Source organism: Camelus dromedarius, chromosome 21, assembly GCF_036321535.1.
Source record: "Camelus dromedarius isolate mCamDro1 chromosome 21, mCamDro1.pat, whole genome shotgun sequence".
NCBI classification, from domain to species: domain Eukaryota; kingdom Metazoa; phylum Chordata; class Mammalia; order Artiodactyla; family Camelidae; genus Camelus; species Camelus dromedarius.
In genome coordinates this window covers 6,576,606-6,602,422 of record NC_087456.1, presented here as the reverse complement: position 1 = coordinate 6,602,422, position 25,817 = coordinate 6,576,606, and the positions used below count along the sequence as shown (strand labels likewise).

At 46.9% G+C, this 25,817-nt stretch overlaps 1 protein-coding gene across 18 annotated transcripts in view; it reads right to left on the bottom strand.

Annotated features, from left to right (window-relative positions):
* The window catches only part of NFASC (neurofascin), a 175,465-nt gene that overhangs the window by 75,054 nt on the left and 74,594 nt on the right, over nt 1–25,817 (bottom strand). For all 18 annotated transcript variants that reach the window (XM_031438737.2, XM_031438744.2, XM_031438746.2 and 15 more), the window contains exon 2: nt 20,272–20,380. In XM_031438737.2, the coding sequence (XP_031294597.2) occupies nt 20,272–20,380 (109 nt within the window). The remainder of the gene's footprint in view (nt 1–20,271; nt 20,381–25,817) is intronic.

Below are 25,817 nucleotides of genomic sequence, written 5' to 3'. Positions count from 1 at the left end.
GTTTTTTTGTTATTGAGTTATATGAACTGTTTGTATATTCTGGAAATTAAGCCCTTGTCAGTTGCATTGCTTGCAAATACCTTCTCCCATTCCATAGGTTGTCTTTTTGTTTTGTTTAGTTTCCTTTGCTGTGCAAAAGCCTATAAGTTTAATTAGGTCCCATTTGTTTATTTTTGCTTTTATTTCTATTGCCTGGGTAGACTGCCCTAGGAGAATATTGTTGAGATTTATGTCAGAGGATGTTTGGCCTATGTTTTCTTCCAGGAGTTTTATAGTGTCTGTCTTATGTTTAAGTCTTTAAGCCATTTTGAGTTTATTTTTGTATATGGTGTGAGGGAGTGCTCTAACTTCACTGATTTACATGCTGCTGTTGTTTTTCCAATACCACTTGCTGAAGAGGCATTTTTCTTCATTGTATGTTCTTGCCTCCTTTGTCAAAGATTAATTGACTGTAGATGTGTGGGTTTGTTTCTGGACTCTCTATTCTGTTCCATTGATCCGTATGTCTGTTTTTGTGCCAATACCATGCTTTTTTGACTACTGCAGCTCTGTAGTACTGTCTGAAGTCTGGGAGGGTTGTTCCTCCAGCTTCGTTCCTTCTCTTTAGTATTGCTTTGGCAATTCTGGGTCTATGTGATTCCATATAAATTAATTTCTCAAATGCTAATATAAATACACCATTCTCCTAGTCAAACACACTTGCTCACTGCTGCCCAAAAGTTGAAGCCAAAGTTCATGCCCTGTGTGATACAGTCCCATCTGCAAGGTCATTTCTTATCACCCTCCTCCTCCCATTCTGTGTTCCTGCCAACACAGGTCTTCTACCAGGTCTCAGTGCATAATGCTCTACTGTGCTGACTGACTTCTGCACAGATTAACTTCTGTCTAGAACACTCTTTGAATCTGCCCTCTCTCATTAGGGTATGCCAAGTGTGACTTATATACCTCCTTATCTGTGCTCCTGAACATCATTCACGCCCCCCTATTATAGCATTTGTCACTTTGTATTCACTCCAAAAGCCACTCATCTGTACCCCCTATAAAAGGGGAGGTACTGTAAGGGAAGGTGACTTTTCCCTTGTTTATTCCTAGACTCTAGCACAGTGCCTAAAACAGCAGGCACTCAAAACTATGTGACTGATGGGTAAAAAATGAGCAAATGAATGACTGAACTTAACCACTTGGATCACATGCTCTAAGCCTGTTTCCCCACAAAACCACCAGGCAGCGCAGGAGAGCACATGCTTTGGACCTGGGCAGCAGAATACTGTGAAGGCTACCACTCAGGGGAGAAAAAACTTCCCTCCATATATAGGCACCCTGGCCAGGGGGTCATCCAGCTGTAAGAGAGCTCAGAAAGGAGAAAATGTCTCCAGGGGGAGCCATCTGGTTGGAAGGCTTCACAGGAGTCTTTGGTTCTTCCTCCTAACGCTCTACGATGATCCTTACACTGTCTCAAAAAGAGTCCGCTAATGCCTCTCCACGGCTACTACATCTCCAAAGACCAGACTCAGGCTAGCCGACTGAAACCTTAGCACCAAGGGAACCAGCACCAGGGGGAGGCTCAGTATTCCTTCCAGGAGGACAGCGGGATGGCTCCAGTCTTGGCTCCATGGCCGCCATGTTTTGTTCAGGAGCTGCCAAGTGGTGGGAAAGAGGAAATCTTCTTCTGGGAATCTTGATGGAAACAGGAAGCCAGAAGCTATTCATTAACTAGAAACACACTGGCAAGATGAAAGCCCACTTACTTGGAGTATCTTTAAATTTAAAAACACAGCAGGAAAAGAACAGAGAAATAATCACATTTAGCTGTTTGACAATTCTCTCTCCGTCTTCTGGAATCCAATTTTTCCAATAAAATCTTAAAAGAGGAGGATAATTTAAAGATTATTTAGCTTCCTGCAATCCCCTTACTTCTCCGATGAGGAAACAAGAGCCCAGAAAAGGGAAGTGATATGATCAAAGTCACCGACCTGGTTAGTGGCAAAGCTAGGAATAGAACCCAGGTCTCCTGACTCCTAGCCCAGGGTTTTTCCACCCATTTCTCCTGTCTTTCAATATGCACGACAGTTCCCAAGTAAAATTGTTATTAAAAAAAAGAAATGTATAGTTTGCTAGTACCTCAAAAAATGAAACACAGAATTACCATATGACCTCGTATTTCTGTTCTAAGGTATATGCCCCAAAGAATTAAAAACAGGGACTCAAACAAGCACACATACACACATGTTCACAGCAGCATCATTCACAATAGCCAAGAGGTGACACCACCAGCCCAAACGTCCATGAATGGATGAATGAATAAACAAATCGCATGCAGGTTATCACTAGGGGTGGAGAGGTACACCACCCAGCGGGCTGGGGAGGGGAGATGGAGTGGTCAGGGCTCTTCAAGGGGAATGTCACCTAACTGCGGGGCATCCCGTGGAGGAATAAGGACACCATCATATCCTGCGAGAGGGGAGATCAAGGCTGCAGAAGAAGGGACGGTGACGACTATCTTGGAAAGTTGGAAAAGGGTGTGGAATTTTTCTGTTTAGCACCACAGGGCACAAGAAGAATCAAATGGGAGGACCTGCTGGAAAGGCAGATGCTGCTCTGAGATGCAAGGAAGAATAATCTAATAAATACAGCCGTTCTATAATACCATTTATCAAAATGAAGCACACCACCCGTACATGCTACCACTGTGATGTGTTTGAATGTTCCTTTTATATCAAATCAAACGTGCAAGAGGTGAAATATAAAATACACTGGGGGGTCACTCTACTGCAGGGGGAGAGACTGAAGGAAAGAAGGAAAATAAATAAAACCAGAAGAGAAATGTGGCATGGACTGATGGTGTCCTATGAACCAGGAAATATGTTTAATTCAATTCTTGTGTATCTGAGGTCCCTGCTCTTTAACCCACTATGTGAAAAGAGAAGCCAAAAAAAAAAAAAAAAGAAAAAAAAAGAAAGAAAGAAAGAAAAGAAGAGACAAAAGAGAGAGAATAGAGTCACCCAAATATGAAGTGTTCTGCATATAAGTACTGAACTCACTGTTTTCCATAAAGAATGCAAATGGCATTTGCTGAGCTGTGTTGCTCACAATGTGCCCCTGCAGGAAGGAAACTGGATGCTTATCAGAATCACACAGGCACCATGTAAATACACAGACCCCTGGACCCTCAAACTCCCAGGTAGGGGCCAAACCAGGCCTGTAGATAAAAAAAAAAATTTTTTTTTAAATTCAAATGCCCTTACAATCTCTGTTATCTCACATGGGGATGCTTCATACACTTAGACAACCTCCCTGAACTCAAGGCCTTTAAATTTGCAAGCCTTGTGGGAGATTCAAATTCAAAATACCTAAGGTGGGACCCAGGAAAGCATATGTGAGTTGAATGATGATCAGCCACTGGTGGGGACAGCTGGACACAACGACCTCGCTTGGTCAAGTTCGAGAGCATTGGCTGTGCAGCAAGACCTTGGATTTGAAGCTGCTCCCCGCTTACAAGGTGGGGATCAGGGGCAAGTACTAAACCTTCGGAGCTTTGTATTTTCTATCTGCAAAATGCAGATAACAGTAGCGCCTATTCCAAAGGGCTGCTGTTATGACTGAATACCCAATATACCTATATTAAGCACTTAGCGAAGCACAGGGCACAAGCTTAAGAGATGTCAGCTGCTGCCACTGAGTGGGCTTTGAACGCTCAGCTACCTCCAGGACCCCACCAGCAACAGCCCCGAGGAACAATACTAATTATACATCCACAGTCACAGTCTGCTTTTCTATTTTCCCTTTTATCTGGGTCCTGGTTGGCTTTCTTTCCCCAGACTGGGGGGCCCCTGGTGTTGATTCCACAAGCTGTCCCCGGCAGACGGATGAGAGGCACGCAGCTCCTGCAAGCTGTTGCCGTCGGGAGCTCCCCGCACTCCCGCAGCCCCGTCCCGGGCAGGCTGCACCGGTGGTCACAACACATCGGAAGTGACGGGGAGGAAAGACTGGCGGTGCTGAGACACGGCTCAGCTGGCAGCGCCTCGGCCCCTGCAACAGAACCCGCCCTGGACCTCCGGGCAGCAGTCAGCTGGCCATTCACTCACTTCCAGGCCTGGTGGCAGGCGCTGGTCTAGGGAATACACAGAGATCAGACAGGAGGCTTCCCTGCTCTCACAGAGCTCACGTTCCCGCAGGGAAGACAGGAAATAAACATCAAACAACAACAACAGTAAATCAGGCAGCAGTCAGTGCAATGGAGAAAACACAATCCGACCTGCACGCAAGGTTTATGGCAGCTTTACCCATAACTACAAAAACCTGGAAGCAACCAAGCTGTCCTTCGGTAGGTGAACAGATAAATAAACTGCTCCACTCGGACAATGGGATATTATCTAGCACTAAAAAGAAATGGCTATCAAGCCATGAAAAGACATGGAGGGAACCTAAATGCACATTACTAAGTGAAAGAAGCCAATCTGAAAATGCTGCGGATGGTGTGATTCCAACTATGGAACATTCTGGAAAAGGCAAAACTATGGAGACAGCAAAAAGATGAGGGCTTGAGGGGAGGGAGCGGTAAACAGGTGGTGCACAGAGGATTTTTAGGGCAGTGAAACTACTCTGTAAGATGCTGTGACCGTGGATACATGTCACTGAAATTTGTCAAAACTCACAGAATGTACAATAGCAGGGGTGGAACCTTCTGTAGACTGTGGACTTTGGGGGATAATGACATGTCCACGTAGGTTCGTCAGTTGTAACTAATGTGCCACTCTGGTGGGAATGACGATGATGGGGTGGCTGTGCCTGGGTGGGGCAGCAGGCATATGGGAAACCTCTGTACCTTGCACTCAATTTTGCTATGAATCTAAAAGTGCTCTAAAAAAAAGTCTATTAAAAAAAAAAAAAAAAAGAAGAAGCCGCCACACAATAGGGTGATGAGATAAAGGAAAGTGAATGGTCAAAGAAGGCCTCTGTGAAAAGGTGACAACTGACCAAGATCTAAATGGTAAGGAGCTAACCTTGTAAAGATGCGTCAGAGAAACATTCTAGGCAGGGAGAACCAACTGCCTGTGCAAAGGCCCTGTGGCAGGAAGCAGATGGGGACATGCACGGAACTGGAAGAAGCCAGTGTAGCTGGAGCTTGAAGGGCACATGGGGAAGAATGGAACAAGTCACGGTCGGAGAGGGAGACAAGGGTATACTGAGGGAGGGCTGAGAAGGCCAAAGTAAGGAGTTAAATTATATCCTAAGCATGGCAGGTAGCTACTGCAGGGTTCTAAGAGGTGCACTGACTGGATGAGATCTGTTTGTAAAGGCCATTCTGGCTACTCTGTGGAGGGCAGAATGGAGATGGACAACAGTGGAGGCAGGGAGACCCTGCCAGAGGTGCTGCCCCTCAGCTTCCAAAACCCAGAAACTGCCCCACCATTTCAATGAAATCACCCAATGTAACCAGCCTCATGGCCATCCTGGGATTTCACAGCAAGTATTCCAGGTGGTGAGGGTATAGCTGAAAGATTTCTTAAGAATCTTTGAGAGCTGGGTTTTTACACTGGGTCCAGAGGAGCTGGGTGGGTTCTTCGGACGTGCCTCAGGCCTTCTGCAAGGTGGGGTGGGGACGATGGAAGGGGCAGTGGGCTTTTTCACAGTCCTTGTTTGACAGTGGGCTCTTGCGAAAGGTTTTCTTTGAAGAAAGGATTCTGTTGGTAAAACAAAGAACTGAAAACCCTTGTGCAACAACCTGAGTTCCCCAGTGCAGAAACCCTGCGCCCAGCGCACGTGGCTGCAGCAGCAGGGCGCAGGGGTGAAGCCTAGCACACCAGGCTGGCCCGCAGCAGTGCGGCGCCGACTCGAAGCCACCGGGCTTCCCGGGGCTAGCATGGCTGCGCTGAGGCCTGGGGTGCCTTCTCAGGACTCTCTGCGGTCCTCGACACCCCTTGCTCAACTCCCGTCCCATCCCCGCCAGAGCTGCTTCTGTCCTGTATGTCTCTTCGAAAGCCCTCCCTGGTCAGGCCCTTGCCTACCTGCCCAGTCTCACTGCCCCCCACTTCCACTCACCTCCAGTTCTACTGAATCATTTCTAGTTCCACCAGCAGTCCTCGCCCGCTCACCCACGCCGCTGAGAGAGGACCCCACAGAAGACAGCCACACCATCTGTAACAGCAGGAGCCTGGCCCACAGCTGCTGCAGCAGTCAGCCCAGAATGGCCGGGACTGGGGCAGGGACTGCAGGCTTCCCGATCTTCTGCCAATACTGCCTACTCAAGTCCAACCAGGGAAAGACAAACATGCTTCCCAGACCGATCAGACAGGAAGCCGCGCTTCCACTTGGCCCGCCTCCGGGAGCCCACGTCAGTCCAAGCATGCCTGAAGCCTTCCTTTTCCTTCACTATGAATTTGTCCTCTCCCTTCTCTGTCTTTGAGTCTCTGCTGAAGCAAGTGATGGTGCCTGACTCCCTTGCTAGAGCTCCCTCTGAAGAAATAGCCCCTGCTTGTTCTCATTTGGATGCCATTTGTTTATTTTCACACTAACTTTACTTAAATCACTTTCTTTTCCCTAGTCTGCCTCTTCTGCTCTTTCTTCAACTTTTTGTTATCTTCCAGCTTCAGGGCAGGTGACTCCTCCTCTGGGAAGCCTTCCTTGGTTTCCCTGGAACAGTCTATCTCCCGAAGGCTGGATGAGGACTTCACCCTCTGCGCTCTCAGAGAATTCTGGGACATACTCACTGCAAAGAGTGCAAGGTCCTGGCGTGGACTGCTCTCTCCCCAGCTACACAATGGGTTCCTGGAGGCTGGGGACAGTGTCTTATTCAACTTGCACAATTTCAAGCACACAGAGAACTTAGCGGGCCTTTGCTGGATGTTTATCCAGCATCCTTGCTATCCTTCTCCCATCCACTGTACCTGTGTTCACCAGCTAGGACTGCTGTTACAAAGTACCGTAGACTGGAAATTTATCTTCTCGCAGTTGTGGAAGCTGGCAGTCCGAGATCAAGGTGTCAGCAGGGCTGGTTTATCCCGAGGTCTCTCTTGTTGGCTTATAAATGGCTGCCTTCTTACAGTGTCCTTACATGGCCTTTCCTCTGTGCGAACGCACCCCTGGTGTTTCTTCCTCTTACAAGGACACCAGGCCTGTTGGATTAGGACCCACCCTAATGACACTACTTAACATTAATTACTTCTTTAAAGGGCTTATGTCCAAATGCAGTCACACTGTGGGTAGACCTTCAACATATGAATTGGGGGTGGGGGGCACAATTCAGTCCATAATATCCATAGCGAATTCATCTCTATCTCTTTCTCAGAGTGATCCTACGCCAGTTCCAGGCTTGGGCTCTGCTGAGTATTAAAAAGTGAGCATTCCCTACCTCTCATCACTGCAGTTGGTTTAGGAACGACTCATCCAGCCAGAGGCAGTGGGCTTCATGGAGACGTCTCTGAAAGCTCTGGGAGAGACCAGTCTCCCCCTCTCTTCTAAAGACACCCAGTGAGGAACCCCCAAGAGGCAGAGGGTGGAGCTTCAGGCAGTGGGAGCAGGGGGGCCTCCGAGCGTAATGTGAGGACAATCCAATACTGTCGAAGGCAGAGAGAAGACACAGGAAGACCTGATCCTTCCTGTCCCTGTTTGAGTCACTGATCGAACACTTCCTGAAGCAAGCCCTACTTGTGGAGTTTTAAATTCCATGTATGTTTACACGAAAAATTCCCTCGAGTTTTTAAGGCAGTTGGAGTTGAGTTTTCTATCACTTGCAACTGACAGGACTATCAGAATCAGAAATGCCCCTAGAACGTTGGTTGGACACACACGCTTCCCGTTACCTCCACCTTCTGTACTAAAGAAGCATCTCTCCCTCCTCCTGTCTGCCTGCCTCTGCCTGGACCCAGCCCCGACCCTGTAGGGACGCGGACCAGTAACTGTCTGCTCTCTCCTGCATTCCCAAACTGTTCCCAACTGGCTCCCTGCCTCCGCAGAGAGAGAGCTTCAAGCTTCTCTCATAATGAAACCAAAAGATCATTCTCTGTATCCCACAGCTGCCCTGTATATACCTACCTGATTTTTTTTTCCTTTCATTTCTTAAGGAAGTTTGTTTTGTTTTGTTTTTTAAATAAACGGTCAATGGCTTTTGCCTTTGTTTATTTAGCTCCCATCCAACAAGTATTTCAGGCCACACTGTGCTGCATTTCCATCTTTGCTGTTGTTAGGCAAAATAAAATTTTGGTTTATTGCTGGACAACATTGTTTCACACATACGTCAAACAGGCCAAAAAAAAGGAACTCTCCTCCTCTCCTCTCGGGACCTTCCACTGGCCTCCTGACGGCCACGCCCAGCGTTCCAGTCTTTACCTCGCCCGAACTCCTGGAGGCATTAACCGTCAACTACCCCATCCAACCCTCCCAACACCCTTTCGTCCTTAGCCTCTGAAACACCAGTTTGGAGCCTTGTTTCCTCTCTGGCCCTACTAACCTCTGTGGCGACATCGATCACACTGCTGGATCCTCTTCTTCTGCGTGATGTTCTCAGTGTCTCCATCAGAGTCCTGACCCTCCATTTCTATTCCCTGTCTTTGTTCGTGGTACCCAGCTAAGTCATCAGAGCCAGACACCCGGAATCACCCTTAAATCTCACCTCTTCTCACACCTCACACTCAGGCACCAAAGCCCTTGGACTGCCTCCTTCCGAGTGTCTCTCATTCTCCTCCCTTCTGCACGTTCCCACCTGCTTACGTCTGATACACACCATGTCTCATGATGTTTGCAATAACCTACCAATCGGCCTGCTTCCAATCCGTTCTCTGTGTTGCCGTTACAGTGATATTTCTAAACCCCCACCTGAACATAGCAGTGCTCTGATGAAACCTTTCCGTATCTCTGCATCAATGTGTAAGATCAAATCCAACTCCTGTGTAAGACACTTGCAGATCAGGTTCCTGGAGGCCTTTCCAACCCCATCCAAACCCTGAATGCTTCCTAACCGAATGCCGTGCCATTTTCTAAGCATGCCACACCGTTTACAACCTCTACACTGTACAAGTGCCATCCCCTGTGCCTGAAAAGGCATTCCCTCCTTGCCACGTGATTAATTCCTACTCAGCCTTCAAGATCCCGCTGCTCAGACATCTTCTGCTTGAGGAAGAATTCCTTGTGCTTCCCCTGTGCCCCCCAGCCCCCAGCAGAGCTGAGTCCATCTCCACTGTAGCTTAAACCTGCGTCTCTGGGACACTGAGCACACTGGCAAACTATGTGGTTAAACCAAGGGTTGGAGACCTTTCCTGTAACAGTCCAGACAGTAAATATTGTAGGCTTTGTGAGACAGGCAGTCTCTGTCACAACTGCTGAACTTCACCACAGTGCGAGGGCTGCTGGAGACAATAAGTGAGCGGATGGGCGTGGCTATGTGCCAATAAAGCTTTATTTACAAAATAGGCAGTGGGCTGGAACTGGCCCGAGGGCTGTAGGTTGGTCATCACTGGCTGCAGCGTTCTCCCCTCTCTGTGGATGCCTGAGGCTCAGACCATACCCTGCTCATTTTTGTGTCCTCACTGCCTGGCAGGGGCCCAGGGAGAGAATATTTATGGAAAGAAAGATCCAAGTAAAGGTCTCAGTCCTGCCACTTACCTTTTGTAAATTACTTGCTTGCCAAGCCTTTTTTAAAGTCTCAAAAATGGAAATAAATATTCCTGCTCTGCCTGCCACAGATGATGGCTGTGAGGATCCAACGGAAAATGCAGAGGCACCAGAAGCATAGTACAAACGTGAGCCATTTCACCATTCAAGTGACTCCACCGTGCACAGACCTTTATCAGGAAAACCTAAGTCCAAGAGAGGGCCTGTGGTCTGCCGGTCCTGCTGCCCTGGGGCAGGCTGGCCTGGGGCGTGGCCACACTCTGCCCTACAGCATCCGCGCGCTCTGGGAGCAGAGCCCGGGGTGAGGCTTCTCAACCCTGCCTCCTCCCCGTCCCTCCATTAGCCTTCTCCCAGAGTCCGGATTCTACAGGTGCCCCTGGGCTGGTGTGAGAAAGAAGGTGCGCGTGACAGATGGCTTGATGGCTTCCACAGCCTCCCTAAGATTTGGGTACAGTTTCCGGGTTAGAAGCAACAGGGTTAGAATCTGATGACTGACTGGTAGCGGATGGTGAGAGGAAGGATGGCATCAGGTTTCTAGGTGGGGAAACTGGATTAGGATGATGCTAATAACTGGCATCAAGAATAAAGAAACAGAGAGGGTACAGCTCAGTGGTAGAGAACACGCCTACCATGCATGAGGTCCTGGGTTCAACCCCCAGTACCTCCACTAAAATAAATAGACAAATTAAATGAATTACATCCCCATTTTGGAAAAAAAGAAAGAAAGAAAGAATGAAAAAACGAGAAAAGTCTGGAAGGGGTTGGGGCTCAAGGCGATCATGAGCTTGGAACCAAATGTGTAGTCTGAAATGCCTGGAGCTGTAAACAAAACAGCTCTGTGGGTATCCGAGGCTGTGCTCCTGAACTGCCACCTAGAGACAGATATGCACACCAACAGGTTACTGCTATGGGGCCACGTGCCAGCAGTCAGCTCCTAGAATAAACTAATGAGATGACTAGAACAGCACTACAAGAACCAACCAAGAAATACACTCAGATACACTCACATCACTGCCAGAGGATATGGTGAGGGAACACAGTAATAGTAAAAGCCCAACAGAGTCAGCGCACAACTCAGCCATTCAGCATCCGATGACAAAAACCAAACACGCCAGCAGGGTTCATTACCATAGCTGCCCGGAAGCAACCTGTTCAGAAATCAGACAGAGGAGCTGAAACAAAAAGAGTAGATAGAGGCACACGAACATAAGGAGTGGGGAAGGGCCACGTGAGATGTGAAAAGAGCCCAGAAGCATCTCACACTGGGCGGGGGTGGGGTGGGGCGCTGCCTGCCAGAGGCAGGCAGACGCTCTGAGCTGGAACTCGGGACTCGGATGTAAGGAATTTCTCAAGCAGTTTGTTCCCAGGACAGATAAGGAACACTTGCAAATGATTTATACATAAATAACATCAGAGTGGCTCAGGTTACCACAATAATCATCACATTCTCACTCACTTTCCGTTTTCTTTCTTGAAGATCAGAGAAAGAGCCAGTGTGTGTCCTGCCTGTGGCTGTCTTCAATCTTGTCTATTTTGGTAGAAAAAGTAGTCAAGGAGCTGGCCTAAGAGCCAAAAGCCCCTGTGATCTGGCTCCCACAGCACCTGCACACGGGCTCCAGCCCAGCCCCAGCCTCGGACTTCTCCCCAAACAAGGCAGGTGCTTTCTGCCCCTCTGGCCATCTTTGCTCCTGCTCTGCATAGGCTGGAAGTGCCATCCCCTTGTCTCTCTACCATGCAAATTCCCTTCTTTGCCAAGGCCCTCAGTGGCAACCCCTCCCCGACGCTGACCCTGCCTTCCCCGCAGAAAGGAGGCTGTGATTTCTGCTGCGCTCCCCAGCATGCTCTGTTCCAGTGGCCATGTCCTCCTGCCCGTGGGATCAGTTGTCCCCACATCCATCTCCTGCAGCAGACTCTGAGCTTCTTGAGGTCAGAGTCCACGGTGTGTTTCCCTCTGCAGTAAGACAGTACAATACATTTTCACAGGGTGAGTGAACAGCCATCTTATGAGATACTCCCTCGTCCTAAGAGAGACGCATCCTCAATGAGTAAGTACAATATAGTATAAACCCTTGGTTAAGTCATATAGGATAAAATCGTTGTTACAGTATAAGCCTGAGTAATGCAAATAACAACAATAACCTAATAATAATAATATCTGTTAAGCATCCTCTGAAGTGGACCCTGTCCCCGCTCAGCAGACACACTCATCTCCTTTACTCCTGAAATCCTCCCGACTCCCTGTCAGGGCTTCTGACTGATCTCAGTCAGAGCTACCTTATTTTCTCCATCCCACAGACAGACTCTCAGAATCCAGGGATTCAGCTGCTCCAGAAGGGCCCCAGAAGGGCCGTCACCTCCATTCCCAGCCTCCCCATCCCCTCATCCTGCAGGCTTCGCCTTAGCTGCCCTGGTTCTGAGGTCACCTTCAGCGGAGGGACTGCCCTGGGCGCCGCGGACGACCCTGCTCCCCGCTTTCCCCCCTGCCTCCGGTCCCCACCTCCCTTCCATCTCTCCTGCCATGGAAGGAACGACGCAACAGATGGTGACCTGAGCCTGCTCACTCCCTCCACTCACAGGCACCCGAAGGCCAGGCAGGTTTCCTAGGAAACCCAGGATGCCCCCTATTGATGATCATCAGCCTGTCCCAAAGAAACAGAGCGCCAGGCAGGGAGGAGGAAGACAGAGGGCTCTCTGAGAAGCCACAGGAGGAGCTCCCTGCCTTCCTCTTCGGAGACCCCGCCGAAGCAGGACATCTCACCCACCTCCTCTTCTCCTCCTGTGAAATGACCGCAATCTTAGCATCTTTGCAAAGTCTGTCTGCCCGCACAATCCTCCCACCACCCCCTTTCAGGGCTGTAACTACACCAAACCCTCTGGGGCCCAAGGACCTGACAGTCTAAGAAAGCACTCACCAGCCTGCTTCCAGACCTCCCTCTCCCCATGCCCGGGAGGGGAGACCCCGCTTCCTCCCTTGCGGGGTTGGACCAGTTGTCTTCCAGGGTTTTCCAATAGCCTAGGACACCTTGTATATGGGATTCAAGCCCCTCTCCCCCTCCTCCCTTCTCAGGGTTGGAGGGGGGTGGTCTCCATCTGCTGTGTTTCATGCTTGGCTCCCTTGCATTGTCAGGGGGAGAGATCTGGGAGGAGTGAGGAGCTGTGTGTTTAACCATTGACAGCGATCCGCTCCATGGAGGTGACAGGGGCACCAGCAGGCCCGCCCCTCCTCTCCCTGCCTCGGCTAAGTTCACAGAGGCCACGGGGTCTCAGCAGGAGTAGGGGGTGGGGGGACAATGTATCAGGTGGCCCTGATTCCCACCTGGGGAGCAGGTGGAGGGGGACACCTGGGTTTAGGATTAAGGATTTGGCTAAAAACAGCTGTTTCCCACTCAACATCCAGAACTAATCTATAGGTTGAAACCTGAACCAGTTGGCTATTTATTAAGTTGGGCAGAGGGGGAGGGAGGGTGGGGACAGGAAGGAAGAAAGGGGGAAGGGACCTTTCCCTCAAGGGGCCCACCATGAATATCTAGTGAATTTCTCATGTTCACAACAGGCTCTCTGGGGCACAAAGCACTTGCCAGGCACTCTGGTGCTCATAAGCCGCCAGGCAGCCAGGCCCCACACGAAGGCTGCACCCACCAGGAACGTGCCCCCTTCTAGGGTGGGAGCTACCTGCACCTCGCTGCCGGGGCGTGGCTGGTGGGGTCACTAAGACACGGAGCTTGGCCATGGAGACCTGCTGCCTTCTGCTTCTTCACTGTGTAGTGTGGGTCTACCACAAATCTTTTAACCACTTGCTTGTAGTGGACCTTTAGATTTTTTTTCTTTATTTTTTCCCCGTCACAGCAGTGCTGCAATGAACATCCCTGTACATACAGCCTGGTACATGGAGGAAGAGGGGTTGCTGTTTCATCCTGCCTCTTTGACCCCAGCCCTGGACAGCCTGTCACACAGGGTGGCAGTTGCTGGGCACACTGGGAGGAGCATCGCTGCTGCTACAACCCGGCCAGCTGTCTGAGGTTCTTTGGGGCTGCGCATTTTCTCATTATTATTGTTGCTGATTCGCTCATCCTCTGAGAGAGGCAGGACTAGCAAACATACATAGAATGGAAAAGACTCTCAAATGTAGTCTGAGCAGCTGCTCTGACATGCTGCGCAGGGGCTGCCTTCAATGGATATCTGTGAATTTCATTATTCCAGCTCCACTCACTGGACCTACTTGGAGTTAACTGAGCTCTGACCAGTCCCCTTATTAGCAGATAAAGCAGATTGTAAAGGAAACAGAAGTTAACATGCAGGCTATGCAGACAGCCTCCACCTTGGAGCCACCAGCTAAAGATACAGGAAACAACCTTCCCTCGGGCTGGGGAGGAATTCTGCTACCTCCAGGGAGGAGAAGAGGATCCCCACCTCTCTACAACTCAAGAACCAGCTTCTCACTCATCTCCCTGTCTTCTAACCTCAGGGAGAAAGTTTCACAGCAATTCAACACACATCTTCTTCACAGCTGGAGAGAGAGGAGCGAGGACTGTGAAGCAACCCACCCCTCTCCAAGTGGGGAAGAAGATGCCTGGGGTAGCAGAGCCCGCTCCCCTGGCCTGTTGGAAAAGGGAAGTGGCTCAGCGGAAGACTAGAGGAGGAAGGACTCCTACTCCTATGTGACATAATCCACTGTCCCCAAGGGTGCAGCCCAAGATTTGAGGAGGGTAAGAAGGAGGGACCTGAGTGGGAGAGAAGACAGAGACTGAAGGCAGAAGACCTCAAAGGGAGGCTTGGATTTAGTAGGAAAAGACCTCAGGTTCCTCAAAAGGTGAAACAGAACTACCATATGATCCAGCAATTCCACTCTTGGTTATATAACCAAAAAGAACTGAAAACATATGTCCACAAGAAAACCTGTACATGAATGTTTCCAGCAGTATAACTTATGAGAGCCAAAAAGTGGAAACAACCCAAATGTTCATCAACTGATGATAGAGAAATAAAATGTGGTATATCTATAAATAATGGAATATTATTCAGCCATAAAAAGGAACCAAGTATGGACACATGCTACAACACAGATGAACCCTGAAAACATCCTGCTAAGTAAAAGAAGCCAGAAACAAAAAACTATATGTCATACGATTCCATTTGTATGAAATTTCTGGAATAGGCAAATCTATACAGGTAGAAAATAGATTAATGATTGCCTAGGGCCAGGAGAAGACAAGGACTGGTGGGGAAGAGGAGTGACTGATAATGGGTATGGGTTTGTTTTTTTGTGGAAGGAGAAGGTAATGAAAATGTTCTAAAGTTAATTGTGGTGATGGGGATCCAACTCTGAATATATTCAAAATCATTGAGCTATATACTTTATTTGGGTGAATTGTACAGTATGTGAATTATATCTCAATAAAGCTGTTATTTAAATATTAGTGAGAAGGAGGGTGGGTATAGCTCTGTGGTAGAGCACATGCTTAGCATGCATGAGGTCCTGGGTTCAATCCCCAGTACTTCCATTGGAAAAAAACAAAAATTACAACAACAAAAAATATTAGTTAGAAAAAAGAATTAACTTCGTAAGGACTCAGAAGACATTGTTAGAAAACTGTGATACTTCAAAAAGGGAAATGAATGATTACATTTATAAATGCAGTTTCAAATGTCCCAAGGAATTTAACTAAGTTTACTGATGGAATCAAACAAATGATTGTTAATGTTTATGAGAGTTGTGATGAGAACTGTTAAATTTGTCAGTTGAAATGAAAAGCTTAAGAAAAAAATTAGGCTTTGGGATTCATAACTCTAATATACTGAATATTCATTAAAAAAAAAAAAAGACCTAGAGCCAAGTTCCTGTATGTCACCCAAAACAAGTGACAGTAGGTCTAGTCGCTACCTCCACAGTAAACTGCAAAATGCTGTACACAGGGAATGATGCAGAAAGAACAGCCTGGAACCAGTCTCTCTCGGCAGCTTTCCTAAAAGGTGACATCTGTGCAACCCCCAGCTAACTTCCTTCCAAACCCCAGCTTCCTCATTCTAGTCACTGACCAATGCGTTCCCAGGCTCCCTGAGTCCAGGCCACCGTCCATCTGAGGACCTACCATCTGGACCCATCTGCTCACGACATCACTCATGTTAAGCTGCTTTCTCCACCCTCTATTTGTGGGATTCCAAGCCCCGTTTCAACAGACCAGGGGTCTAACGCCATATGAAAACCACAGGATGAGCTCAAGCAGAAAGAAAAAGGGGGTGCTGGGGGGCGGTGGTGGGGCAAGTCTACTGGAGAAGCTTGGGGTGGAGGAAAGAGACATGACCTCCAGCCCCTTAACCAGACTCTGAGCTTCCTGAGGGTGAGCGGCAGTGTCTTCTTTCCTTTTCTTGTGCTCTTCACAGAAGTGAGCACCAGCTCAGAGCAGAACAGGGCAGGAACAAGGAAACCATGCAGAGCCGGAGACACACACCAGACATGGATTCTGAGACGCGGCCTCAAGAGGAAGTAACGTAGCATAATCTGTCTGGCACACGGAAGGGGCGTGGACTTGGAGCCACACACTTGAGCGTCAGTCCCATCTTAGGCATTTACCTCTGCGTGGTCTTCAGCAACTTGTTTTCTCTCTCTCAGAGCCCCAGTTTTCTAGTCTTTGGGTGGGATAAGACACTTGTTTATTACAAGGGTATTGTGATGATTATTAATCAAATAAATTAATTCATATTAAATGAATTCATGGGCTAATGTATATGGATAGCATCTCATTCAAGGCCTGGCCCAAATGTGGCTTTCAAAAACTATTGGTCCTTTCTCCTTCCCCTCAAGTTATGGCTGATACACCGCTTTGCTAAGTGCCTTTGAACAAGCTGGACTTCGGAACCTACAGATCTACTTTGTAGGCCTTCAAAATACACAGTGCCTGTGCAAATAACCATATGTTAGCTCTGCAGCCAAGGAGTTATTATTCATTCTTAGAGCCAACATACGGTTATCTACACAGGAGTTAGCTACTGTGGACCAGAGAGAAGCGGGGGCTCCTGCAAGATTCCAGCCCAGCCAAAGCAGCTCTGGGCTCCCCTCTCTCCTACCTCTATCCTGGCCTCCTTAACCAAAGCACTTCTCACTCCTGGAAACTGCCCACCCCTCCACCCTCTCTTCTACCCCTGTTCATGCCAGCTTCTTCCCATGACCTTGACATCAGTTGCATCTGGCTGGAGTCAGCCCCAGGGGAGCCAGGTCAGTTCTTCTGAGGTGACTTCCATCCTGCTGTTCATATTGGTCTAGCTGTTGGTGTTCCGAGGATAGCACACCCCAGTTACGTTTTTAAGACTCCTGTCTGATGTGATAAGGAGGCGCAGGGAGGAAGGGACTAAGACAGCAGGAGGGAGCGCATCTGTTCCTCCTCTCTCTCCACCCTCTGCATTTACATCCAATACAGACATCCGTCTGGATCCAACTGCCATCCTGGCAGGCTCCTACAGGCTGGAGGAGAAGGGAAAATATGAGAGCCTGGAGGAGGGGGCGGGGCGCATGGAACAGACAGAGAAGATCGCTTCCCGCATTATAAGATGCACCATTTGTCTAGAAGTCTGGTGCAAAATGCTGGCAGCTATGATGCCTATACCAAAGACGCTGTTGGCTCCAGCGGTGGGAGGCTCCAAGAATGAATAATAAACTCCTTGGCTACAGAGTAAAGTATGGGTATTTGCACAGGCACCCTGAGTGCTGCCTCAGGGGCCCGGAACCGGTCATGGGGCCAGGAGTGGGGAGGCAAAACAGTTCCTAATGCAGCTCCACGGCCCTTCCCCGGTCAGCTGCCTGTGGTATGTCCTGAGCCCACGTTGGCCACAGCGGCCTGTTGCAATGGTTTTGGAGAGAGAAGGCCCAGCTTCTCACCAACAGGCAGAGGGGCTGAGGAGTGTGAAAGCAATAAATCAAATGGCTCCATTTGAGAAACTGAAAGCCTGGGGAAGCTGGATGGTTCCTCTGCCTGGTGTCAGAGGGCAGGTGTCTGCTCTGAGTGCCCGGTGAGAACCGGGAGCTGGAGCACTGCGGAGAGGAGGGGGGCGATGAGTCTGAGTGCAGGAAGGTACCTCACACTGGGGCTGCAGGAGGAGGAGGGAGGGAGGGGTGTGCTGGGGAGGGAGCAGATGCCTGGGGCAGCTCCAGATGGCAGTGGCCCAGAACAAAAGGAGAAGAGCTGGAGGGAAGGAGGACAGAGCAACAGAGGACTTGCTCCTATGAGGCTTCCAGAATGGAGAGACAAAATCAGATTCCTACCTGGAACTGGCAGGAAGCTCTCTTAGAAACAGCTATGCAGCCCCAAAGCACCCAGAAAACCCAAACGGTCAACTGTGCAGGTCCCAGAACTGGCCTGCTAGAATTCGAATTCACATGCTGACACTTGCTCACTACTGGGGCTCTGAGCACGTTCCTTCATCTCTCTATATTTCTGTCACCAGTAAAATGTAGGTAATAATGCGCCCTATTTCCTAGGGTTGCTGTGAGGAGGACTGAACAGGAAATGCAAAGCCCTGCGCCCAGGGAGTTCTCCAGTGCTGATTATAGTAACAAGGACTGTTACCACCCTCTCAAGAACCTAAAGCAGCCATCCTCCTCTCAGAACTTACTGTTCGTTCCCTCAGTAGCTATAGGTGGGCACTCTTGTTTTCTTTTTTCTTTTTTTCAAGTTTCTCTGTGTGTCTGAAAGTCTTCTGACCCTTTGACCCTTCTTGATGTGTGGGTGCCTCGGCAAGGAAAATGGCCCATGATTCGGGACATCTGAGTTCTAGTGTGAGTTCTGTTGCTCATTCATTCTGTGGTCCTCAGAGAAATAACTCCTTGAGCCTCAGTTTATTCATCAATCAAATGGGAATGGTGACACCAGCCTGGCTCACATCACAGAACTGTCTTGAATGCCAAAGGACACAACTAATATAAAGGAACGCAGTATAAAAATAAAAGCTCTGAACCAATGTTAGGGCTTGCAGATTAGATCTGAAGTGCCCAGAGGTGCCAGCTAGAAGAGGTTTGCTCTGCATCGGGCAGGATGCAGCAAGGCGTGACTCCAGCTCCAGCCAGATGTGCAGCTGGCAGCGATGCTGCTATCATCAGTGAAGCGACCCTTAGGCAGGGATCTGCTTAGGTGACCCACAGTGTGCGTGCCCAGGGAGGAGTATGGAGGGGTCTAAGCAGGACACAGAGATAGAAAGTAGGGAGGGGACATGAAAAAGTGCCAAGAGAGGGGACACAGTGACACAAAGCTGGACGAACTCCCGATTCTGTCACAAACCTGGGGATCTGTTCCCATGCTGTTATACATAGATTTACATGCCTTTTACAATAAGCTGGATACTACTTTTGCAATCAGATGCCTCCCGCCATCATGTACCCCCGCCACTGTCACTATGTTCAAGTTCAATACTTAATAAAAATAATCAGGTAGAAACGCCCTGTGGTCAGATGGATTTACCAAGTGTTCCCCGAAACCCGACACTGGTCTATGGCAAGTTGTAGACCTAAAGGAACCCACATAGAAACTACCTTCATAATACAAGTATGTCTGAGCTGCTGCGGATATGACAAGTAATACCTTTCATTTACTGAACACTTACTATAAACCTGTTATATGCCGGGCAGTGCAGGGCTCTTTATATTTTTTTTTTTATTTGTAATTTTTAAAACAACTTTATTGTGGTATTTTATATGTTTAATCTTTAGTTGTATCTTTACAACAAGAAGTTCATTATTCCCATTGTATAAACCAGGAAAATCAGGCTCAGAGTGGTTTGAAACTTTCCTGAGGTCACAAAGCAAGTAGAGCTAGATTTTGTCCAGTTCCAAAAGCCTTGTCATCAGCATATTCTGTTCTAACTTTCAACTCCCTCCCTGCCTGCATCCTCCCAGCCCGAAGCTCCTGCTCTTTCTGGGAGAACAAAAGACGTCTGGAAAGGGAGCTGGAGCAATAAAGCAGAGATGCCCAAACTCAGGAAAAGGGAAACCTTTCTCTGTTCAGGCCTCCGGCTCAGAAGCCTCTGGGCTGCTAGCTTGTTGATTCAATGCCAATTACTCCTTGGTTACAACTGTAGCCCTTGCTTCCTGCATGTCCTCCCCTGCCACCTCTGCCTTAAGACTAAAACAGGAGTTGCTGGGAATAGCAGGAAATTCTAACCAGTAACAGAACAATGTAGACCCTGGACACAGGGCGTGGCTTCAGGGATGTGTTTCAGCTGCTTACTGTGCCCTGGACAGCTGCCCATCTGCCAAGGCCCAATGCCCTGCCCAGAGGAGCGGTTCTCGGACTGCCCCCCATATGCTGGGGCTGTCACTCAGGAGGCTCCCAGGTGTGCAGGCCAGGCTAAGAGGGAATGCGGGCCACAAACACAGCTGTCTCCCAATTTTTTAATTGCAGTGGACAGTTGGGACAATGACAGGGCTAATGCCGGCTCACAGCATCGGCTGGAGAAAAAGGAGCAAGTGTCTCCCCAGTGCCAGCCTCCTTGCAAAGGAGAGCCTTGAGTTCTGGCTTTGTGGCTGACTCCGAGGAGAAGGAAGGAGATGTCCCCTCGGAAGACCCAAGGGCCTGGCAAAGAAACTTGTCTCATCAAAGAGAAGGGGCAGGAGGCAAGAATTCCCACACTACCCCTCCCCTTGAGACACAGGCCCCAGGCCCAGGCCCCACTCACCGTCTCTGCCTCATTCAGCCTCCTTCTTGTAACACCAGAGGAGGCTCCCTTCCAGTATGCAGCGGAAACGAAAACTCCAGTGTCCCAAATTGCACATAAGTCAATCAACCTGTTGCAAAGCAAGCACAAAGAAAAACCCCAGGGTCACTCCAGGAAGGAAAAAGAAAAGGCTCTGTGCTTTGCAGCTTGTTCATTCACTGGGAAATTACATCTTTTTGTCCATACCCATTTGGGCAGTTTTACAGAGCATAACGGCACCTTTGTTCACAGAAATTCAAAGCACTCTGCGAGAAATGGGAAGATTCTGCGAGGTGCCTAAACATGCTGGACTCTGGGGAGGAGGACCGTCTCTCTCTCCATAAGATCATTACTGTGGCCCAACACCATAATCAAACTGTTGAATCCTTAGTCACCTAAAGGAGTTAAGCCATATCTTGAAGAATCTCTCCTCCTACTCTCAAGGGAGAATTTACCCATAATTATCTCATTAATTTTCTCACTTAGGAGAACTACTATGTTTTTCTCTCCTATCTACAGATAATCAAAATGAGTTCACCATAAATAAATCTATGACATATTAAAAGGAGATCTAATTTTAGGATTAGGAGATATGGGTTTTAAGTTCTAGCTTGTTATATCATTTAGGGTGGATCATTTCCCTACATGTGTCTCAGTTTCTTCATTTGTAAAATGGCGAGAAGGTACAGGACAGAGGGTCACACCACTAGGCCATCAGTCGGTATTTCAAGGGCTCGAGTCCCAGCTCCAGTCCTTTTGGGTGATCTTTTTGCCTTTCTCCGTACAGATAACATATCTCACTTCGTCATTTGCTTTAACATTAAAAGGCGTCTGCAGGAAACGGTAACATTTACCTTTGTAGGAGGAGATGCGGTAATATCTATTAAAATAAGTATGCATTTACTCTCACCCAGCAGTCTAAGTTCAAGGAATCTTTTTGAAATGTTTCTTATATGATGCCTATGTTGTGACCTCCAGGATTATTGTTAAGTGAAAAAAAAAAAACATGGTAGGAAAAAGTGGTTTTAATATGCTACCACTTATTTAAGAAAGGAGGAATGAATGCAAAGATATATACGTATTTGCTTATGTTTTAAAAAGATGATAAAAAGTTAAAGCATAAAATAAAATTTAAAGGACCTATAGGGAGGGGGAGGAATGAGGTGGAGGAAACAGAGACATTAAATATACCTTGTTTTGTGGATTTACTTTGGATTGTAAGACACAATTAATAGTTTTAAAATAAATTCCTAAAATGAAAAAGCAACAAATGAGTCCATGCGTCCAGTTGGTTGACAATAACTACACATAGAGAAATTAAACCACAGTAGTTGGACTGCATGTCCTTGGAGGGATATACCCTATGAGTAAAAAGAACTGCCCCATCACCTGCCCCTCCCAAACAAAAGTCCTATACTGTTTCCAATAATCGTATTATTGATGATACTATGGTATTATTATTATTGTTATCGTTATTCTGAGACTTTTGTATGTGTATTGTGGGATAAACCAAATGAGCAATAATATTTATGTTACTGAGAAACAAAAGTTTCCTGCTGAAAGAAGATACAAATGTAAGCTTGATGAGATCAGGTTAAAATTATATAGTCCTGGCTAAGCTGGGAGTATCAGGATGAGCTCCACATGTTTCATCTTACATCCACACACACACACACACAGACCCCCACACACTTCCTATTCTGTAAGGTCTAGAAACAAGGATCATCCTAGTAGGAGTGAGCACCCCTAGCAATCAGATTAGGAACTCTATACACCATCCCTCCAGAGGAATCAGACTTTCTTGGAGAAATGTCTGATGCAGCAAATACATAAGGTGAGTCTAGAACATCTTGTAGCACCATAAAAGCAAACCAAATGTGAACAATTACAAGAGTTAGGCTAAAAAGACTCAGAAGCTACCCAGGATAAGGTTTCCCTGGTCAAGCTGAGCATAAGTAAGGGTCATGACTGCAATAAATTGAAACATAACAAATATGTTTAAATCTTACAAATCTCTAATAATATTTTTAAACCCTATGAGTCACCTTTGGAAGATGTTAGGGCCATACTTCATTTTTGAAATCTGGACAATAAAGCAAAAGAGGGAGGAGTGGGTAGGGATATCGCTGAGACAAGACCGGCCCTGTACTGGTAATTGTTGAAGAGAGTGATGGGTACTTTAGGTTCACTACATTGTTCTCTTCTCTTTGTAAAACATTTTCAAAATAAAAATAAATTTTGAATGACAAAACGGGTTGACAAATGAGAAATCTTAGAATGCTAATTCTTAAAACTCTTCTGAGCCATAGTCATTTAATCCTGACAACAACCCAGTAGGAGGACAAAGGATATGGGTGTTATTATCCCCACTTTACACTGGAGGAAACACGTGTAAAGAGTCCTTTGAGTCAGGATTCAAGCACATATGTCCTCCCAAAGGCCCACTATTTCACAGCTGCCTCTTTAATATTGTCATCTTTTACATCTGTGTTAATAAAACTTTCCTTTCCTATATGAGGGTATTGGGGGCTGCAATGAGATAATTTTAGGAAAGTACTTGGAAAACAAATCTTTGTACAAATATTTTACTGTCATTTGAAAACTGAGGATCTGATCTGCCCTATGGGGTTGCTGTGAGGATCCAGTGAGAATTGTGATTTGAAGATAGATGGACAGACATCAAGACAGACAGACAGAGAACCCTTAAAGCTGAGTGAGATCACCATCACCTCAATACCTTTATCACCGCTCTCAGGACTTCAGGCTAAATGAGAAGTAAGTGCATAGACTGTCCACCTGGCCCAGGGATAGGAAGTTTCCAGGAGGAACACCTGATGCTCTGGGGAAGATCAGGGATCAAGAAAGACACCTGATACCCTGCAGGCTGCAAGAAGAGTGCCTCCATGACGCATAGGGACATGGCCAGGTTGCTGGGCACGTCTGGGGCACTGCCTCCAGATTTCAGAAGGTCAGATACCTGCTGGCTTCCCTGGAATGAGGCCTGGGCTGTCAGGGGGCAAAGTAGACAGATGAACATGCTCCTCAGTAACAAGAAGAAGGCAAAGCAGGTCAGGCTGAGGAGGGGAGGGGGTGCCTGGGGCTGCTCACCAGCTCCCAAACTGCTCTCTCTCTTCTATCTTAACGTCTGGGGAGCACTTATAGATTTCTTCTCAGCAACTGTTTATTTCCAGATTGTCCTTCCTCTGCCACAGAAGAGAAGTGGGTCCAGGGAACCGCTAACACTTTTTCACCTCACAATTCTATGATCCTATAAGTGCCTATTTCTGAAGAAGTACAAAATCAAACATCTCCTGAGTCCTGGTTCATGGGCCTCCTCCCCCTGGATATTTAGTCTGAGCGTTCAGGGAACACAGACTCTGTCTCTGTCTCTCACTTAAGGTTCTTACTTAAACATTAAAATAATTATTTTGTTTGTTTTTGGAATAGGTAATCCTTTCACATGATATGAAACTCAAAAGACTACACAGTAGAAGTACAGTAGACATAAGTGCATTTCTCTCCCAACCTTGTCCTGCAGCCTCCCAGTCCCACTGAGCCTCTGTTCCCCATGAGCCACTATTACCAGTCTCTTGTGCATCCTTCCAGAGACTGTCTATGCATACACAGATACATTTTTTAAAAATTAAATACTTAAATATAAAATGAACAAAACATGTACAGGACTTGTATGCCAAAAACTATGCAATGCTGACTAAATAAATCAAAGATCTAAATAAATGGAGAGACATACCATGTTCATGGATTGGAAGACTCAAAATGGTAAAGATGTAGATTCTCCCCAAACTGGTGCCACTGGTTTAATGCAACCACTATCAAAATCCTAGCGAGATTTTTAGTAGATATAGACAGGTTATCCTAAAATCTATATGGGAAAACAAAGGAACTAGGATAGCGAAAATAATTTTGAAAAGAAGAAATGCATAGGAGGAATCCATCTACCCAACTGAAAGACTCATTATGCAGCTACAGTAATCATAATGATGTGGTATTAGTGGAGGAATAGACATGTAGATCGACAGAACAGGATAGAGAACCCAGAGACAGAATGGCACAAATATGCTCAACTGACTTCTGACAAAGATGCAAAAGCAATGGAGGATGATAGCCTTTTCAACAAATGGTGCTGGAAAAATTGGACATCCACAGGATACACAGCCACCCCCCTCACCCCGCCAGATTCTTAACCTAAGCCCTTATACAAAAATGGGCTGCACATGGATGGTGGACATAAAATGTAAATCTATCAAACTTGTAGAATAAAAACAAAAGAAAATCCAGGCAAACTATTCTTAGATTTGATGCCAAAAGCATGATCCCTAGGAGCAAAACTAGATAAACAGGACTTCAACACTTAAAACTTTGCAAAATAAGATGAAGAGTGGGAGAGACCATGCACGTGACAAAGAACGAGCTCTAGAATATATAAAGAACCTTAAAACTTGGCAGCAGAGATGCAACCATCCAATTAGAACATGGCCCAAGACATGAAAAGACATGTCACTGAAGTTGATATTCAGATGGCAAATAAGCACTTGAAAAGATGTTCAACATCATTAACCATTAGGGGAATGCAAATTAAAACCACAATAAAAAGAAAAAAAAACCCAGTGAGATATCACTACACATCTATCAGAATGTCCAAAATAAAAATCCATGACAATAGCAAATGCTGACAAAATGTGGGAAAACTAGATCACTCGTATGTTATTGGTGGAAACGTGAAATGGAACATCCAGTCTAGAACACAGTCTGGCAGTTTCGTGAAAGACTAATAAGCATGCAACTATCGTACAGCCCACCAAGTGCACTTCTCGGCATTTATCCCAGAGAGAGAAAGACCTACGATCACACCAAAACCTACACAAGAATGTTTATTGTGGCTTTACTCATAATAGCCCCAAACTGGAAACAACCCAGGTATCCTTGAATGGACGGATGGTTAAACAAACAGCAGTATGCCCGCATCACGGAACATGACTCAGCAATAAAAAGGGAAGAATTATTGAAACGTGCGATAACTTAGATAAATCTCCAAAGAATTATGCTGAGTAGAAAAAGTCAACCCTAAGAGGTTAAATATTGTGTAAGTCCATTTATGCGAAATTCTGGAAATGACAAAATTATAGAAATGCAGAACAGATTAGTAGTTGCCACGGGTCAAAGAAGAGGGGTGGTGGTGGGAGGAGATCGGTATGGCTATAAAAGGTCACTAAGAGAGGTCTTTGTAATGATGGAAATGCTTTCTATCTTGACTGTATATTGTCAATATCCTGGTTGTGATATTATGCTACAGTTTTGCAAGATACTACTATTGGGGGAAACTGGGCAAAGAATATAAGGGATCTTTCTATTATTTGCTACAGCTGCATATGAATCTATAATTGTCTCAAAATAAAAAGCTTAATTAAAAATAGTTCTCAGTTGACTCCCTCTAGTCCACGTAACTAATTATACCATCTGTAAATAATTATAATATTATCGCCTTCTTTCCAATTTTTATACCTCAT